Below are 16,392 nucleotides of genomic sequence, written 5' to 3'. Positions count from 1 at the left end.
TGTGTTGGTCAGTATCCAGTGGGTGATACAACAGGACATGTGTGGCCATCGGGAACCACTCACAGGAGGTGGTGACGATTTATACACGTAGCCGACGCAGTGCACCAGGGTGGAGTGTCTGGCAATACTTCACATCCTTTATAAGCCATTTTAGTAGCTAGGTATATCTCTGTGTTTGTCTGTCTCTCTGGTGTATAGAGTATGGGGCTGGAAGGGTCTCGTGATATGTAGAGCACCTGATGTCACCAAAATAGTTATATATTTTCAAAGGATTGTGCCGAATGTATCAACACTTCCGGGATGAGGTAGACCATTCCACTATACCCGCCCTACTCTAACTTGGCCGAAAATTGTCATCTCTCCATCGTGAATACTGAATTGTAATAAGAGATTAATGCCAGAATATGGTGCAAGTCACGGAGAAGTGCTGTAGAAAGGAGGTAGGGCCACATTAGACCTGTTCTGGCACTGAGCTACGTGATATAAGCTGCCAAAGGAGGAAAATCTGGGCCACGTTAAGGTAAAATGAGTATAGTGTTCGATATACGAAGCTGGGATACTGTTGCTGAGTAGGAACAACGGGCATTTTGCAATATCTGTCGTTCATGGTGTCAGGTTGTTTCTTGCGGAATGTCCACCCATACTTTTTCGATCACTTGTACACACTGAAACATTTCATGAAACTTTTCCACCATTATATTTTGAAACTGTGGACGATGCGTTTGAAGATACTCTCCAGTAACACATAATGAACATATATACTTGTTTTTCCAGTACAGCGTCAAGAAGGAATTTATGTAACATATGAAAAACAGTGTTCACTTTGGAATAATTTGACCTGAGAAAAACCGCGAACAAACACAACATTCATTTTGAAACTACTGGTCATTTGTTTTCGAATACTCTTTGGAGCGAGTGTATGTGAGAAAGGAGATAGGGAGGAGAGGAGGGAGGTAGGGAGGTAGAGAGACAGGGAGGGAGATAGGGAGGCAAAGTTACAGGGAGACGCATAAGCAAGGACGCAGGTAGGTGAGACAGAAGAGAATGCGATGGTAGGGAGATGGCTCGTGGACAGATAGAGAGGCAAGGAGGTAGGAATTGAGACAGGCAGGTAAGCAGCGAATATGCAGGAGAATAGGCAAATGGATAGGTTGAGAGGCAAGGAGGTAGGAAAGGAGACAGGCAGGCAGGCAATCAGTAAACATGAAAAAGGCAAGTGGATAGGTAGAGAGACAAGAAGGTAGAAAGGAAGACAGGCAGGGAAGCGAGGATAGGGTGATATTGGAAAAAAAGCTAAGTCAAAGAGACAGATAAACAGGGACATGAGGAGGAGGAAGGCAGGCAGGAAAGAGATGTAGTGGGCAGGTAAGTAGACAGGGAGGAAAACGGGTGGGTGAGGCAGACAGACAGGAAAACAGATGGACAGAAAGAAAGGGGATGGCAGGATGGAGGACGGAATAGACAGGAAGACAGGGATGAACATCGAGGGTAAGGCAAAGGAACAGACAAACTAGCAAGCGTAGGAGGAAACAGGCAGAGGCAGAAATTGGGAGACAAGGAAGACAAACAGGCGGGGAGTTAGACAGATCAACAGACAGACGGGTAGGGAAACAAGATAAATCAGTCAGATAGAGAGGTGAGTCAGACAGGCCGGGAAGGTGAGGCAGGGCGAGGCAGTGGAATGAGGCAAGGAGATAGTGTTATTTCAACATGGCTTTGGATACTGGCAGAGGGACAGAAAGGTAGAGAGACTTACAGGCAAAGACACGGGCTGCCATACATGGGCAGACAGAGAGGCTAAGAGACAGGATGGCAGGCTTGGGGAAAGAGAGAGAGACAGGCAAAGGAAGGAGACCAAGAGAAAGAGATTGACAGACAGTTAGGAAGGACGAGAAGCAGACACGACGAAAACAAACACACAGGGAAGGAACTGGGGAGAGATGTTGTGAGTCAGAGAAATATGGAGACAGTCAGACAGGAAAGTCTAGAGAGACTGTTGAAGGGGGTTGGTGAGACAGAGAAACAGGCAGACAAGCACTGAGACAGGCATAGGATGAGTGAGACAGTCATGAGTGTGAGGCAGGGCAATGCGGATGGTGCTGTGTTGCGAGGGAAGATGATGATGTTATTTTAGCGTGGACTTGGATCCTGGCAGGGAGGCAGGGAGAGAAACAGATGCGGCAAGCATGGAGGCAGAGAGACAGGCAAGGGAGGAAGCGAGGCAAGGAGAGAAGCAGAAGAGGCAAGGACGGAGGCAGATGGACAGGCAAGAGGGAAGAGAGGAAGGAAGGCAGGCAGAGAACCAGATGAGGCAAGAATGGAGGCTGAGAGACAAACAAAGGAGGAAGGGAGAAAAGGAGAGAAACAGAAGAGGCAAGGTTGGAGGCAGAGACACAGGCAAGGAAGGAAGTAAGGGAGACAGACAGAGAGGCACAGAGACAGAAGGCTAGTAAGGCCGGTCGCACATTGAGACCTAAGCGACAGAGGCGATGCAACACAGAGCAAGGAAGAAATCAGGTAGTTAATGCATGGTAGGCCGCGCACATTGAGACGCAGCGCAGCACAGCACAAGCACAGGCATGTGGCGGCTTGCATGGCGTACGCTAAGTGTTGAAGCGCAGTTTCCTGTACTCGTGCTGCGCAGTCACAACCGTACTTACAGGTACGAGCTGATAGAAGTTGTCCGTCGGGGGAAATATAGACCAGCAGCCCAGAGCCTTGAGCCTATATGAACGAGGCACCAGCATAGTAGTATTGGTACATCTCTGACGTAGCATGAAATGTACTGAAATGGATTTTTGCCGGGTACCCCCCGCTGCGTGTGATCCCTGGGGACCTTAAAAGTGGCCCATATAACGAGGCTAGCACAAACATTGGAGGTACCGATCTGAATCATGTCCACATTGTGCACACTGCTAAACCACTCGCAAATACATGCCTGACAGACACGCCAACCACTGTGCAGGACCCGCCAGACCCCCCAGAAGGGCCCAAAAAATATCTGCTAGCACAAACACTGTACCACATAAAACCAATTCCATATAATCATGTTCATTCCCCGGAGTGTCAAATGACCCTTGACAGACAAATTTTCCGCTGTATTGGCCAGACCAGACACCCTGAAAATGGGCCCCTCCGCCCCTGTGGAAGAGCTGGGCTAGCACAAACAACCCAGGTACCACATACAACCAATTCCAAATAAATAAGTACATTCCCCGGAGTGGAAAATTACCCATGACGGACAAACTGTATGCTGGAATGGCCCCAACAGACACCCTGAATATGGGCACTTTGGCCCAATTTCTTTTTTACATTAGTGTTGTTATAGTGAATGGTTAGCGAGCAGAGGTAGGGGAGAAGATGAGAGAGAGAAGAGAGAGGTATATGTGAGCAAGAGAAGGGAGGTTAAGAGACTGGTGAAGGAGAGTAAAAAGAAAGTGGATGAAGAGTTTGGGAGGAATCTGAGTGTGAAATGGAGGGAGAGTAAGAAATTGTTTTGGAAGGAGGTAAAGAAAGTAAGGCAGTGTGAAAGGGGAAATAGTAGGGGGGTGAAAGATAGGAATAATAGATTGTTGGTGGAGAAGAGAGAGAAACTGAGGAGATGGAAGAAGCACTTTGAGGATTTGTTGAATGTAGAGAGTGAGAGCAGTGCGAGTATAAGTGGTTGGGGAATGGCTGGGAGAAGAAGAGATGAGAGGAGGGAGGAAGAGATCAGTAGGGCGGAAGTAGTGGAAGCGATGAAGAAGATTAAGTTGGGAAGGGCCCCAGGAATTGATGGAGTGTGTGGTGAAATGCTTAGGTATGGGGGTGAGATTGTTGTGGAGTGGATATGGAAGTTGTGTAGATTGGCTTGGGAAGAGGGAAGGGTTCCAGAGGACTGGAAATCAGGTATAATTGTTCCTTTATACAAAGGAAAAGGGGAGAGAGAAGTATGTGGTAACCATAGGGGTATTTGCCTACTTAGTGTGACTGGTAAAATATATGGTAGAATATTCATTGATAGGGTTAGGCATATGACAGAGGAGCTAGTTGGAGAAGAACAAGGGGGATTTAGGAAGGGAAAAGGGTGTGTAGATCAGATATGTGTTCTAAGATGTTTAGTGGAGAAGTATCTAGAGAAGGGAAGGAAAGTGTATGCTGCCTTCATGGACTTGGAGAAAGCTTATGACAGAATAGATAGGCAAGGTATGTGGAAGGTATTAAGAATATATGGAGTGGAGAGGAAATTGTTGAGTGCTGTGAAGAGTATGTACGAGGGAGCTAGGGCTACGGTGCGAGTGGATGGTGAGCTGAGTGAGTTCTTTGATCTCAGTGTGGGACTGAAACAGGGTTGTGTGATGTCTCCATGGCTGTTCAATATATAGATGGATGGGGTTGTAAAGGAGGTGCAGGGTAGGCTAGTGGATGTGGGGGTGGCTCTAATGAATGAGGGTGAGATTTGGAAGCTTCCGGTGTTGCTGTTTGCTGATGATACAGTACTGTTGAGTGAAGATGAATGGGAGTTGCAAGGTTTGGTGAATGAATTTGGGACAGTGTGTAGGAGGAGGAATCTGAAAGTTAATGTAAACAAAAGTAAAGTTATGGTGTTTGAGAGGAATGAAGTCACAGAGTGTGCAGTGAGGTTGGATGGTGAGGATATGGAGAATGTGAGTGCATTCAAGTACTTGGGTAGTGTGATGAGTAAGGATGGAACTTTGGGGGATGAAGTGCGTGAAAGGGTACAGCAGGGAAGGAAGGTTGTTGGTACAGTGAAAGCAGTGATGAGAAATAGGGAGGTGAGTATGGAAGTTAAGAAGTCACTGCATGACAGTATTGTGATCCCTACCCTGACGTATGGAAGCGAGGCATGGACCTTGCAAGAGGGGAACAAGTCAAGAGTGAGAGCAGTGGATATGAGTTACTTGAGAGGAGCATGTGGAGTGACGTGGAGGGACAGGTTGACGAATGAAGAAGTGAAGGAACGCTGTGGGGTGGATGTGGATGTGGTTGAGAAGATTAGGAGAAATACACTGCGGTGGTTTGGACATGTGAAGAGAATGGAGAATGAAAGACTAACTAAGAGGGTGTATGTAGGTGAGGTGGAGGGAGGGAGAGGGAGGGGTAGACCGAGGATGAGGTGGAGGGATGGAGTTGAGAGGTATATGAGGGAGGGGGGGGTGAGTTAGGGGGAGGGTAGTCAAATGGTGGGTGACAGAGCGACTTGGAGGCGTTTTGTCTGCGGCCACCCTTTGCGGGATTAGGGCGTCGGGCTATAGATAGATAGATAGATAGTTATTATAGTTCATATTGCTTCATTATTTTTGGGCGTGGTGATCACTCACCAGAAGTCAAGAGTAATGAGGCATCTTTGGTTCCCTCGTAAGGATTCAGGATTCATGAAGCCTTAAACAAGGTGATATGTGCTGGCCGTTGGTTTGGTTAATCACTGGACTCACAACCTTCAGCCTGACGCGCAGTGGTAAGTGATTACTCCTCTTCTCCTTTATATTATATATACTCGTTTGTTACAATGTTGGTGCTTCCATCTTTCATTACTTCTGTGATTTATACATCGGTCTTACTGTATATAAATACACTAGTAATGGCACACAAGTCATATGATGTGTGAAAAGGTAATAAGTGAATAACATTAACAAGAATATTTGTATATGAATTTCACTGAGTTTTCTAGATTACGTTTTGTAATGAATCAGAGTGTCTGTCATTGATGTGGTTATATTTTTTTGTCAGGTACGATATGAAAATACTAAATATTCTGGGAGGACACATTATACATAAGGAAATACTTAGTGCATAGCAGCATGGGTGACAAAACTTCAGATGATGAACCAATCACGGTACGTTCCAAGTTATAGACCATTAATCCATAACTAAAATTCCATAACTCAAGCAAATCTGTTAGAAACACTGTTAGGCCACTTAGGCATACCGTAAGCTTGTTTTCTTTTCTTTTTCAATACTTTCAGGAAAACCCTATGGCCAATATCAAGAAAGTGAACCGTGCACTTTTGCCACCTTGTGCAAAGACCCTGGCCAATAAGATCCAAAGAGCACACTTTGTAAGCCTGGTGTGGGGGAACCAGATTCTGCACATCTGGCAGGGCCTTGATCCCCTGCAGTGGTACGGATGGAAAGTGAAAGATGGGTACTACGCTACTAACTGGTTCTCTGACCCTGAAATGCCTGATGATCTGTTTCACAATGGCATTGTCGATGAGAGATCCGACAGTAATGGAGATGACAAGCCAGACCTAGCCAGTGAGTTTGATGACGTTGATGATGCAAACTCGGAACCACCCTGGAGTGATGACTTAGACAGTGAAACAGGGATGTGGGATGTGACTTGTGGTGACATGACCAGCAGCAAGTGACATGACATATATTTCCTGTTCACGTTCAGTCTTCACTAATACCTGATAGAAAAAAAAAATAAAAATAAAAATAATTTGGTTTTACGCCAGGTATCCCCGAAGGGCTAAGGCGTTGCCCCTGAGTAGAGGACTTTTGAACTGGAGCGTGTAGCATTTTATGACCGGATGCCCTTCCTGAGGTCTACCAATGACCCTTGGGTGGATTCGATCCTCCGACCCTTCGGTCAGAACGGAGCGCTCTAACCCACTGAGCCACGGCTGCTACTAATACCTGATAGAGTAAAGAAATAAGATGAAAACCTATGTTTTGTTTTGTTTTGTTTTTTTCATTACTTACCATTTTAAAACCATTTGTGGGTACTTCTCACTGATCATACAAGAGCACCTGATTTTATCTGGTGACCCCAATGTCTGTGCAACTCAGCTCATCCACTGGGCCAAAGAGGCATCGGGGTTTCTGGTGCCTGGGCCATTCCAGCATACAGTTTGTTCGTCATGGGTAATTTTCCACTCCGGGGAATGTACTTATTTATTTGGAATTGGTTGTATGTGGTACCTGGGTTGTTTGTGCTAGCCCAGCTCTTCCACAGGGGCGGAGGGGCCCATTTTCAGGGTGTCTGGTCGGGCCAATACAGCGGAAAATTTGTCTGTCAAGGGTCATTTGACACTCCGGGGAATGTACTTGATTATATGGAATTGGTTTTATGTGGTACAATGTTTGTGCTAGCAGATATATTTTGGGCCCTTTTGGGGGGTCTGGCGGGTCCTGCACAGTGGCTGGCGTGTCTGTCAGGCATGTATTTGCGATTGGTTTTGCAGTGTTCACAATGTGGACATGATTCAGATTGGTACCTCCAATGTTTGTGCTAGCCTCGTTATATGGGCCACTTTTAGGGTCCCCAGGGATCACACGCAGCGGGGGGTACCCGACAGAAATCCATTTCAGTACATTTCATGCTACGTCAGAGATGTACCTATACTCCTATGCTGGTACCTCGTTCATCTAGGCGCAAGGCTCTGGGCTGCTGGTCTAATAATTTATGTCATCAGTCATCCCCGTTGGATGAGAAGGAAGTTAAAGAACGATATATGGGTTAGGATTGCTATGCTTGGTTTACTTTTAACTTGGCCCAGATTTTCATCCTGTTGTAGCTTATTTCACATAGGGTATCTCAGTTATAGAAAGGACAGTGCTACAGGCCTACATGCGTTTCATAACACTTCTACGTGATTAGCACCATAGTGTCCATCTACTGTTGCAGCTCAGCATTCATGTTGGACGCATGGCAATTTTAGGCCAAGTTAGCGTATAACGAGTCGTGTTCTGCATTTTAATGACATGATGTATATTGTTCAGTATTGGAATGATTATAACGAACATCGTAAGACGTATAATGTACTTAGTAATTCGCATGAATTCCTTTAAAGAGAGGGGTGGAGTGGTGTGTGTGTGTGTGTGTGTGTGTGTGTGTGTGTGTGTGTGTGTGTGTAAAAGAGAGAGAGAGAGAGAGAGAGTGAGAGTGGAAGTGAGAAGATGGAAGAGAAACAGTAAGGACGGTGGAGTACTACGGTACCCCTTAATTCTCTTGTAACCTTGTAATAACCTTTATAATTTTGTCCCATTTGTTCTTACCTCTTTGTATTCCTCATTTATCTTATTATTATTATTTTTCACACACACACACACACACACACACACACACACACACACACACACACACACACACACACACACACACACACACACACACACCGCTCGCTGGTGCAGTGGTAACGTTCTCGCTTGCCATCTGGTAGACGGGAGTTCGCGCCTCGCTCAGGTTGCGAAAAGTTTCACTGACGAAGTGGGTGGTTACTGTCCCCCTTGAGCAAGGGGACGGGTGTGTGCGTGTGTGAAGGTCACAGCCTTGCCCTTAGATCGGACTATATGAGCTCTCAGCTCCCTTCCGGGAGGGTAAAAGCTGACGATCACGACCATTAGGTGATCCTGACCGACCCGGTGAATTACACACACACACACACACACACACACACACACCCTATTATCCGTTAATAACAGGACAGTAGCAAAGCTGTAATTTTTTCACTACGGTGGGTTTATGGGGACGTAGGATTTATTTCAGTTTATCACCAGACGATTTTATGCAGCTGACAGCTTCCACAATAGGCAGGCAGTTAATAAAATATATACCGTACTGTATATCGATTTACAACATGGGCTAAAACTTCACCTACTATTCAATCTCTTTTTGTGTCAGTTTCCTCTGCTGGGTAATATTCCTGAGCCGAGAGAGGCTTGGGATCTTATTCTCGTTGGGTAAGGAAGCGATTGATTTTCTGATAAGGCCGGATAATATCCTGTTGTACGTTATCTAGCTACGTGGAGTATGGCGATACTGGAAGGATTTATGTAACACAGAAGAGGGCAGAATAAAAAGTAAAATAAACCGCCCAGGAAAAGGTGTTAAGGAGCGTCTTTAATCGACGAGAGTACCGGTCTTGTCTCTCAGCCTGTGATTCTCTCTGACATGCGTCAGGGAGGATAGTGACGGAGGTGACCAAAGTGTGAAGTAGAACACTATGGGACTGTAAACTAATTATTGAGCCTGACTCTACAAAGGTATTTAATTGCTTAGGTGGACTAGTGAAAGACAATAACTTTGTCTTTTTATTATGGGGAATAACAGACGGTATTACTAATTGCATGCAAAACTTTTTTTTTTTAAAGGTTAGAAGCATTATCCATTAACCCTTTCAGCAGGATAATGTCAGTGTTAGATTATTCTCACCACTATAAGACGATTTTCTTCTAATAAAAGTTATATCTTAAAAATTTTAGTCTTTATACTCGACTGTAATTATGTATCCGAACTTGTGGGTTCGCTTTGTTTTTATTTTTATTTTTCATTAATACAAAATGATGTCCTCAAAAACAGGGACTTCCGTGACTGAGGCAGGCTGTATTTTGCTCTTATATATTTTCACTGTATACTCGACTGTAATTGTATATCCGTATTTATCGTGGATTTGCTTTGTTTCCATTTTCCTTGTGTATGCTGTGTTCATGGAGTCAGCACAGCAAACACTGCCAGTCACAGGTGGCTGGGTTGTTTGGTTTGCCTGAGTGTGTCCAGTTGGCGACATTAACCCAGGTGTGCAGTGGAGGTGTGGCTACAATTTCGGACGTTCCTGCCTCACAGTTACTTGGTCATTTCAACTAATATTTGACACCTGCGTTCATTGCTGTCAGTGCCACCAACAAACATGTGATTATGTCAAGCTTGTCAAGTGTACCAAATGCCACACCTCTGCTGCACACTGATGCTGTACCAAATGCCACACCTCTGCTGCACACTGATGCTGTACCAAATGCCACACCTCTGCTGCACACTGATGCTGTACCAAATGCCACACCTCTGCTGCACACTGATGCTGTACCAAATGCCACACCTCTGCTGCACACTGATGCTGTACTAAATGCCACACCTCTGCTGCACACTGATGCTGTACCAAATGCCACACCTCTGCTGCACACTGATGCTGTACTAAATGCCACACCTCTGCTGCACACTGATGCTGTACCAAATGCCACACCTCTGCTGCACACTGATGCTGTACCAAATGCCACACCTCTGCTGCACACTGATGCTGTACCAAATGCCACACCTCTGCTGCACACTGATGCTGTACCAAATGCCACACCTCTGCTGCACACTGATGCTGTACCAAATGCCACACCTCTGCTGCACACTGATGCTGTACCAAATGCCACACCTCTGCTGCACACTGATGCTGTACCAAATGCCACACCTCTGCTGCACACTGATGCTGTACCAAATGCCACACCTCTGCTGCACACTGATGCTGTACCAAATGCCACACCTCTGCTGCACACTGATGCTGTACCAAATGCCACACCTCTGCTGCACACTGATGCTGTACCAAATGCCACACCTCTGCTGCACACTGATGCTGTACCAAATGCCACACCTCTGCTGCACACTGATGCTGTACCAAATGCCACACCTCTGCTGCACACTGATGCTGTACCAAATGCCACACCTCTGCTGCACACTGATGCTGTACCAAATGCCACACCTCTGCTGCACACTGATGCTGTACCAAATGCCACACCTCTGCTGCACACTGATGCTGTACCAAATGCCACACCTCTGCTGCACACTGATGCTGTACCAAATGCCACACCTCTGCTGCACACTGATGCTGTACCAAATGCCACACCTCTGCTGCACACTGATGCTGTACCAAATGCCACACCTCTGCTGCACACTGATGCTGTACCAAATGCCACACCTCTGCTGCACACTGATGCTGTGCCAGGTTTATATGTTGCCAACTGTATATGTATGGAAGTTGGTGTTGCTGTGTGTAGGTAATAAGTATTATGTTCGTTGTCTGAGTATGTGTGTGTGTGTGTGTGTGTGTGTGTTTACAGAAGTTGGTGTTGCTGTGTATAGGTAATCAAATAAATCGTAATTATGCACACAGGCGTGTTCTCTCTCTCTCTCTCTCTCTCTCTCTCTCTCTCTCTCTCTCTCTCTTTGCTGCTAAAGTTGCTGTAGGTGGAATGAGGAAATACGATCATGTTTCTCCAGTCCTGAAAGAGTTAAGATGGCTAAATATTAAACAAAAGCATGCATTTGATACGTACTGTACTATGTATAAGATACTGCGTGGTGTGTACCCTGAATGGTTTATGTCCTTTGCTTCTGTGCATAACGTGACTGGAAGTGTAACCAGACAACAAAATAGCCTATATGTACCAAGAGTCCACACTAGCACTGGTGCCAGGTCACTCGCTGTACAGGGCCCGAAGCTCTGGAATGAATTGCCTGCTTTAATAACCAACGCCAGTAGCCTACCAGTATTCAAATCTAGGCTGCTGTGTTTTCTTATGGAAGAGAAAAATGTTTTATGACTTGAAATACCTTGGATGCATTTGCAAGATAAAAATCCCAATTGAGATTTTATTTCGCTCTAAATTTGTCTTCATATGTACTGATTTTTCATGTTTTCATTGTACTGTACTTACTATATATCGGAACATGTATCTTTATTAATAACCACTGCTTAGTGGAAATAAAGTTACTTACTTACTCTCTTTCCCACCATTGGGTTCACAATCAGACGAACTTGGGGTTTCAGCAATAACAACAAAATCATCATCATCATCATCATCATAACCATAGTCTACTGTACAGGTATTTCCCCGTAGTATCCTCCTCCTTGCTCATTGTCATCATCTTTATCATCATCATCATCATCATCATCGTCATCATCATCACCCTAGAGTACAGGTATTTCCCACTAGTAGCATCATCATCATCATCATCATCATCATCATCATCATCATCATCATCATCACTGTCATCACTTAATATTGAACAGATATCATCATCATCATCATCATCCCCATCATCACTATAATGAAGAGGTATATCCCTCTAGTATCATCATCATCATCATCATCATCATCATTATTGCAAGAGAGCTCAAAAGCTATTCAATTAATCCTGCCTCTGTAAGGCATGGCTAATAGTGTGGACTAATTGCTTTACCAGTGAACTAATTAGTACAGGATTAAGTGATTTATCGCTGAATATAGTTTGTTGTGATTAGTGATGATGAACAAAGGTGTGTGTGTGTGTGTGTGTGTGTGTGTGTGTGTGTGTGTGTGTGTGTGTGTGTGTTAATATAGGGTTAATGTCAGGTGATGCTGTTCGATATGGAGACGCAGCAGATCAACCCAGCACCTGTATAAAAAACTTAGGTATATATATATATATATATGGAATGCTACGTGACCTTTGATAAGCATGTAAATGAACTTAACAAAAAAGTAATGGTCATATTAATATATATATTAACAGGATAAAAGATAGCTTTGACAAAGACACTCGAAAAATCATGGTGCAGACACTTGCCCTAAGTATCCTAAACTACGGCAGTGTAATGTGGCACTGCAGGGAAATCTCAACTTTCACGTGTGCAGAAACAATAAAAATTTTGCTGCTATAGTTGTCGATGGAAAAGCAAGGAAGTATGATCATGTCACTCCAATTTTAAAAGAACTGAAATGGCTAAACACTCAAAACAAGATAAAGTTTGACACAGCTGTCACAGTCTTCAAATATCTAGTTAATCTCTACCCTGACTATCTCCTTTCTTTTCCATCGGTACACAACGTGACACAAAGTATCACTAGACAACAAAATAATCTGTACGTTGCTAAGGTTAATAGCGACTCAGGTGCAAGATCCTTAGCAGTAACAGGGCCAAAGATATGCAACCATCTGCCAGAAAATGTCAAGGAATCACATAGTTTAAACACTTTGAAAATTAGACTTAACAGTCACTTACTAAACACCCCTCAATAATCTTACTGTATAATCATAAATAATAATAAACCAGTAAAATGTGATGTAAAATATTATGTAATAATTCACAAACACGACAATTTGAAATAGAAAATATAATGACCTTTAGTATATATAATTGTACAATTATTATCTTTGTATTAGACTCCCTAACACCATTACAACCATTTCTTACGATAAAATTGCTCAATTGAAATATGTACCGGTATATAGTTATTTGCATAAATAAATTTTAAAACGAGGCCTTACAAGTCTATCAGATTGCCCAGGTACTTGTGAAATGATCAGTTCTCCCGCCAAATCAACAGTTTCCGTCAAAGTGTTACGAGTTGCTTGATTTTTCCCAAGTTAAGGTAACTTATGGTAAATTATACGTCATTACTGCGGCATTATGGGGAGTGAATTGCGTTGTGCAGCATTCCCTTGGTAAAACTTGGCTCAGGATCTTATTATATCAGTTTTTCTTTTCTGGCCTTCAGGTGTTGAGGATTGATGATGATGATGATGATGATTTTTTTTTTTACTGTATTCGAAACCTACTTATTGATGGTCAGTTTCTTCTTCTTCCAAATAAGTTTCCGTTTCGTACCATTCGTTTATTTCTTCTCGCCAGTTTTCTCCAAACTTCGTACCATTGTTCCTTGTGCAAATGTCCCAGACACTATAAGGTAAAATGTCAGACCGTACCAGTACATAAATCTGGATATCTTTTGTTCTTCTATGTCATTAATCATCATTGCACTGTACACTGAGGCGGTATGCTGGTGTGGTTAGCAAGTTCCTTAATACTTCTTCCTTACCGGTTTATTTCTGATTCTGCGTCCTTGTTATATTCTTGTGTGCTATTCATGCAATCTTTGTCGATATTAAAAGATATAAGAAGAAAAAAAGAGGATGTTAATGGGTAGTTTGGAAAACAAATCGCTAAGGAGGACGTGTTAGGGAGCCTCCTAAACCACCGAGAATACCAGCCAAAATCTCAGACCCATATTCTCGTCGGGCAAGGAAACTCCCTAGCACCTTTTCCTTAGCGATTTATTTTTGGAAGTGGCTGGCTAATATACTTTTGTACATTCTTTATACAGAGTATGGCGATATTGAATGGATTTATGTAACACAGACCAGGAGCGTAAGGTATAATAAACAAAACAAATCACTTAGGAAAAGGTGTTAGGGAGCTTCCTTGTCCAACAATAATACGGGCATCAGTGTGTTAGTGCTGCGTGGAGACCATTTTGCCTTCCCTTGTGTAGTTTGAATCTGAAATTATGGCTGTTTATTTTTTCCTTCCATTATCGCATCGTCTTTTTTCTTTCCCTCTTGATCATTATATTTCGTTCTGCATCTTAATCTTAATCGTCATCCTAATCTCCATCTTATCCTTTCCCTCTTGTTCATCGTATTTATATCTGCATCGTATTCTTTGCCGCTTCTTTGTTATTATCATTTATCTTGTAATATCTTACTCTCTCCTCTTTCCATTCTTATTCTCGCTCATTCCTCCATTCATTCTGCTCTCTGTCCCTCCTTCTTGGCTTCATTTCTCTCTCTCTCTCTCTCTCTCTCTCTCTCTCTCTCTTTCTCTCTCTCTCTCTCTCATTTGGATTTCCTTTTATTGGTTCTCTGTTCTACGTCTTTATTTTTATCACTTATTTTCATGTCTCTTTCTCCTTCCATCTTTCCTTCTCTTTTCTTCTCTCCCCTCTCTGCCTCCCTTCTTGCCATGCCTCCGTCTCTCTCTTTTTCATCATCGCCTCTCCTGCTCCCTTTCTCCCTCCATTTCTTCTCCTCTTGTCACTTTTTCCCTTCCCTCCTCTCCTTCTTGCTTTCCTCCGTCCCTCTCTCCACCGTCACTTTCTTCTCTCACCACTTGCTTCCAAGACCTCCTTCCCTCTCCCTGCCCCCCCTTCCTCCCTTCCTTCTTTATCACCTTTCCCTTCCCTGCTTCCCTCCCTCCCTTCATCATCACCTTCTTCCCTATCCCTGGTTTCCTTCCTCCCTCCATCATCACCTTCCCCTTCCCTCCATCTCTCTCTCCCTCCCTCCCTCCATCATCACCTTCCCCTTCCCTCCATCTCTCTCTCCCTCCCTCCCTCCCTCCATCATCACCTCCTCCGCCTTTTCCTCACAATTACCAAACTTCAGTCCGCAAACTTTTTTATCCTGCGATCTTGCTCTCTCTCTCTCTCTCTCTCTCTCATTTGGATTTCCCTTTCTTGCATCTCTCTTCTACGTGTTTATCCTTTATTTTCATCTCTTTCTTCTTCCGTCATTCCTACTCTTTTCTTCCCTCCTGTCTCTTCCTCCCTTCTTACCACCCCTTCGTCCCTTTTTCATCACCGCCTCTCCTGTTCCCTTTCTCCCTCCATTTCCCCTCCTTTTATCACTTTTTCCCCTCCCATCTTTTCCTTCCTGCCTTCCTCCCTCCCTCACAACTTCTCTCCAACACCTCCTTCCCTTTCCCTCCCTTCCTCCCTCTGTCCTTCATCACCTTTGCCTTCCCTGTTTCATTCCTTCCCCCCATCATCATCTTCTTCCCTTTCCCTTCTTCCCTCCATCATCGCCTTCCTCTTCCCTCCCTCCTTCCCTCCATCATCACCTCCTCCGCCGTTTCCTCACAATTACCAAACTTCAGTCCGCAAACTCTTTTATCCTACGGTCGTGTTTCTCTCTCTCTCTCTCTCTCTCTCTCTCTCTCTCTCTCTCTCTCACCACCAGTGAAATAGGCTACACTGTTATTCATTACCAACGCCACATCGACAAAGTTTAGTCAGAAAGAAGCTATCAGCACCATTATCCTTGCTCATATGCACTGCTTCATTCCACACGGCTATTCACACCACTGTCCCCTTGCCTTCACTACAGCAGCTGGTCAAGTGGTTAGACAAATGATACGCTCTCCCAAAGGACGCGAGTTCGATCTGAGATGGAAGGAAAGATTGGTGATCAAATTGCGTAAAAATTCGACTTGATTGCTCCTTCACAATACCCATCGACGTGACATAATAATACCCCCGTTAATACCACCACACCAGTCCTGAATGAGACGACCCTTGCATGTAATCAGTACAGACGGTGGGTATAAGCACTGTGATGTAGCATGAGAAGTTGGTTAACACGTAAGGCGACTGCTGGAATTCAGACAAAGGACTATGGAATCTATGGTGACAGTCGGACACGTAAGAACTGGAGAGTTATAGGGCGTTAGGAGGAGGTTAGGAAAGATACATGGCATTATGTTGAAATAGAAAGTGATGGTACAAGCCAGAGGTTAGGAAGAAAGTACAGCAGATACAAGGCACAGGTGATGGAACAGTGACAGCAGTTAGCAGGACGGGGAGAGAGATAGAAGGCACAGACGATGATGAGGAATATAATGATGGTACAGTAGGCAGTAGTTAGGAGGAGCACAAGACATATACCGTCTATGGCAGAGACCTCCTTATTGCACCTAGTTCTGTATACAAGTGATCTCACCTTCCCATGCAGGTGACTGTAGTCATTTTTTATTTGCTGGTCTGCCATTGTTTTTGAATTTGTGGCACGCTGCCTTTCTCTTCCTAATTGTTGTTGCTGTTAAACGTATGAACCACATGGGTTGGGGCAGTGGTGACCCAACTGGC

At 44.2% G+C, this 16,392-nt stretch overlaps 1 protein-coding gene across 1 annotated transcript in view; it reads left to right on the top strand.

The window, feature by feature from the left end:
• LOC145405890 (uncharacterized) overlaps positions 1-6,371 on the top strand; it is a 60,523-nt gene extending 54,152 nt beyond the window's left edge. Inside the window, exon 8 of the mRNA XM_080277146.1 lies at positions 5,967-6,371. Within this exon, the coding sequence (XP_080133272.1) occupies positions 5,967-6,371 (405 nt within the window). The remainder of the gene's footprint in view (positions 1-5,966) is intronic.
• The last annotated feature ends 10,021 nt before the right edge of the window (positions 6,372-16,392 follow it).

Source organism: Coenobita brevimanus, chromosome 68, assembly GCF_032717465.1.
Source record: "Coenobita brevimanus isolate Jiangsu-jjx chromosome 68, ASM3271746v2, whole genome shotgun sequence".
Lineage (NCBI taxonomy): Eukaryota > Metazoa > Arthropoda > Malacostraca > Decapoda > Coenobitidae > Coenobita > Coenobita brevimanus.
Note: the sequence above shows the minus strand (reverse complement) of the source record. Positions and strands in the feature narration are given on the sequence as shown.